General features: G+C 51.4%; 1 protein-coding gene across 1 annotated transcript; it reads right to left on the reverse strand.

Annotated features, from left to right (window-relative positions):
• Positions 1-6: 6 nt before the first annotated feature.
• Positions 7-1439, reverse strand: LOC128881733 (enhancer of split m7 protein-like). Its single transcript, XM_054133014.1, has 2 exons — positions 1059-1439; positions 7-870 (listed from the first exon to the last, which is right to left on the reverse strand). The coding sequence occupies exons 1-2, from the start codon at positions 1131-1133 to the stop codon at positions 325-327; spliced, it is 621 nt and encodes a 206-aa protein (XP_053988989.1). The 5' UTR covers positions 1134-1439; the 3' UTR covers positions 7-324.
• Between the last annotated feature and the right edge of the window lie 1111 nt (positions 1440-2550).

Here is a 2550-nt window from a genome sequence, read left to right on the forward strand (position 1 = left end):
GTAGGTTCGTGGATCCTCGAATTCCAAGGCTTCCTCGACGAGTTGATATTCTTTCTTCATCTTCTACTTCAAGGTCACCGAGGTCACCGAGGTCTTCGGATAGGGTTGGTAGTAGCTCTTCGTTCCTTCTATCCCTCCCTCTTCTGGTTCGCTCCTTCCAAGGTTGCCAAGGTCTCCAGAGAAGCCGACAGGTTCGGTCACCTGGAGGAAGGGCTATTTTCATGGTTCCTCCACTACCTCTTCTTCCAGGCCTCGTCCAAGATTCTCGCGTCTTCCAGTCTCTTTTAATCGAGTCTCTCCTAGTCGAGTGTCTTCTAGTCGAGATTACCAGGGTCTCCAGATGGGCTCGGTGGGTTTGGCGACCTGGAGGAGTCCCTGGTGGGTCTGGGACATCGTCTCGATGTCCGTCCTGACGGGAGAGGGCTGGCTGGAGGCTGGCGTCAAGGGCATGGAGTACTCGTCGGAGCTGAGGTCGCTGGAGGACGGCGAGGACTGTGGCGCGGCTACGTGGATGGTCAGAGGTCCTGTCTTGTCCATGGAGTTGAGCTTGTGTCCCAAGTGGGTCATCAGCTTGGTCCCCAGGGCCACGTCCACCCCGGGAGTGGCCGCCAAGCAGCGGCTGACTTCGTTCGCGCAGTGAGTGTAACCCGCTCGGAATCTGTCGGCGTCGATCACCGGGTTCGCCGACAATCTTTGCTGTCTTTGGAGCTTGTGGAGGTGGCGAACGGTGAGCTCGAGGATGTCAGCCTTCTCCAGCTTGGCCACGTTCTCGCCGTCGCCGGCTAGGGCTGTCACCATCAGGTCCTTGAGCTCGTCCAGGCACCGGTTGATGCGCGCTCTGCGTTTCCGCTCTAGCATTGGCTTCATCACCTGGACAATTAGAAACAGGAGTCTGTTAGAAGAGAAGATCAAAGATCGGAGAGTTTGGATATTCCGAGCTGTCTAGGTATCTTTGTCCAGAAAGAGGTTCTCCGATTGGATTCAAGTAGATGAGCGAGAGGCAGGTCAGAGATTAGGAGGATTGAGAATAACAGGTCGTGTTGTTCAGGGACGCTTACCTTTCTGTACTGATAAGTTCTGGAGATGGGCTGCTCCTGTCCGTCTACCATCATGATCTGCTCGTGCATCTGCATGGTTAATCCTTTGGACACTTCACACACTTAATAAGCACAAGTCGAACGAGTATCGTTTGATAAACTAGCTGTTACACCGTGAACGGTCACCGTGATTGTGGTGGCTGCGGTCCGCGGCGCATGGTTATATAGTGGAGGGGCCCTTGGCCGTCGCAGGGCAAGGGGGTTCTGGTTGGGTGTCTGGAGGGGGACAGGCCTTCCGTGGGAACGGTCCGTAGAGGTTGGTTCCCAAGCAAGCACACCACCTGTAAGCGGCAGCTGCCAGACACGCGCCCACACCAAGCCATCGTCACCGTTTCTTCGTCCTCGTCGCACCGGGGCCTCGAACCCGTATTTCCTACCTCGTCTGATCCTCCTCTGGTAGTCGTGCCACGGTATGCCGTACGTATCCTCTCTCTCTTTGCTCGTTTCGGGCTGCTCACACGGAAGGAGCAGCCGATATCGCGGTTCCTCGTCTCACCCGGTACACGGAGAAAGAGAGAGAGAGAGAGAGAGTCACAGGGGCCCCTAGTCTTCCTCTTTTTTCCATTCTAGTACCCGAGGAGGGTATATACTCGTGCTACATCTTCTTATCGAGGGATCGTCTCTCTCTGTCGTACGGCAGCGTTGCTCGGCATGGGTCCGTCCTTGTCCGTTCCCCGGCCGCGTGGAGCGTGCTGGGCACAAGTCCAACGTTCTCCCCGATTGCAATCCCACTAGTTACACGTTACTGAATCACGGTACGTGTGTCTATGTTACCAAGCCACCGCAAAACGATACCGTGCCGGTTCGCTTCCTGTCGCTTCCTCTCGCCAATTGAACAATCATTTTATGCCCATATTAACCGTCGCGTGAGAAACTACCAGCGCGGACAGACGAACCGTTGACCAAACGACACCGAGATCGACGGAGTCCCGGAAACCTTTGAGAAACATCAGGATTTTGGTTCGTTGGTTTTCCTCGAAGAGATCCATGGCAGCGCGACAACTCGATGCTTGGTTTATTTAGCGATACGATCATCGATAGACGAGATCGACAACTTTCGAGATCGAAGAGTTTCGAGAGTGAACATCGATGGTTGGCCACTTTCAAAATTGAGGATTTTCAAAATTCGAGACTAGCAAGATTGAGGATTTTTTTAATTGAAGACTATCAAGATTCAGGATTCTCAAAATTTGGGGATTATCAAGATTGAGGATTTTCAAAATTTGGGGACTATCAAGATTGAGAATTTTCAAAATTGAAGACTATCAAGATTGAGAATTTTCAAAATTTGGGAATTATCAAGATTGAAGATTTTCAAAGTTGGTGACAATGACAATTGGATCTTTCAAAATTAGAGATTCTCAAAATTGGAGACTATCAAGATTGAGGATTTTCAAAATTTGGAAACTATCAAGATTGAAGATTTTCAAAATTGGAGACTATCGAGATTGAG

Source organism: Hylaeus volcanicus, chromosome 9 (assembly GCF_026283585.1).
Source record: "Hylaeus volcanicus isolate JK05 chromosome 9, UHH_iyHylVolc1.0_haploid, whole genome shotgun sequence".
NCBI lineage: Eukaryota > Metazoa > Arthropoda > Insecta > Hymenoptera > Colletidae > Hylaeus > Hylaeus volcanicus.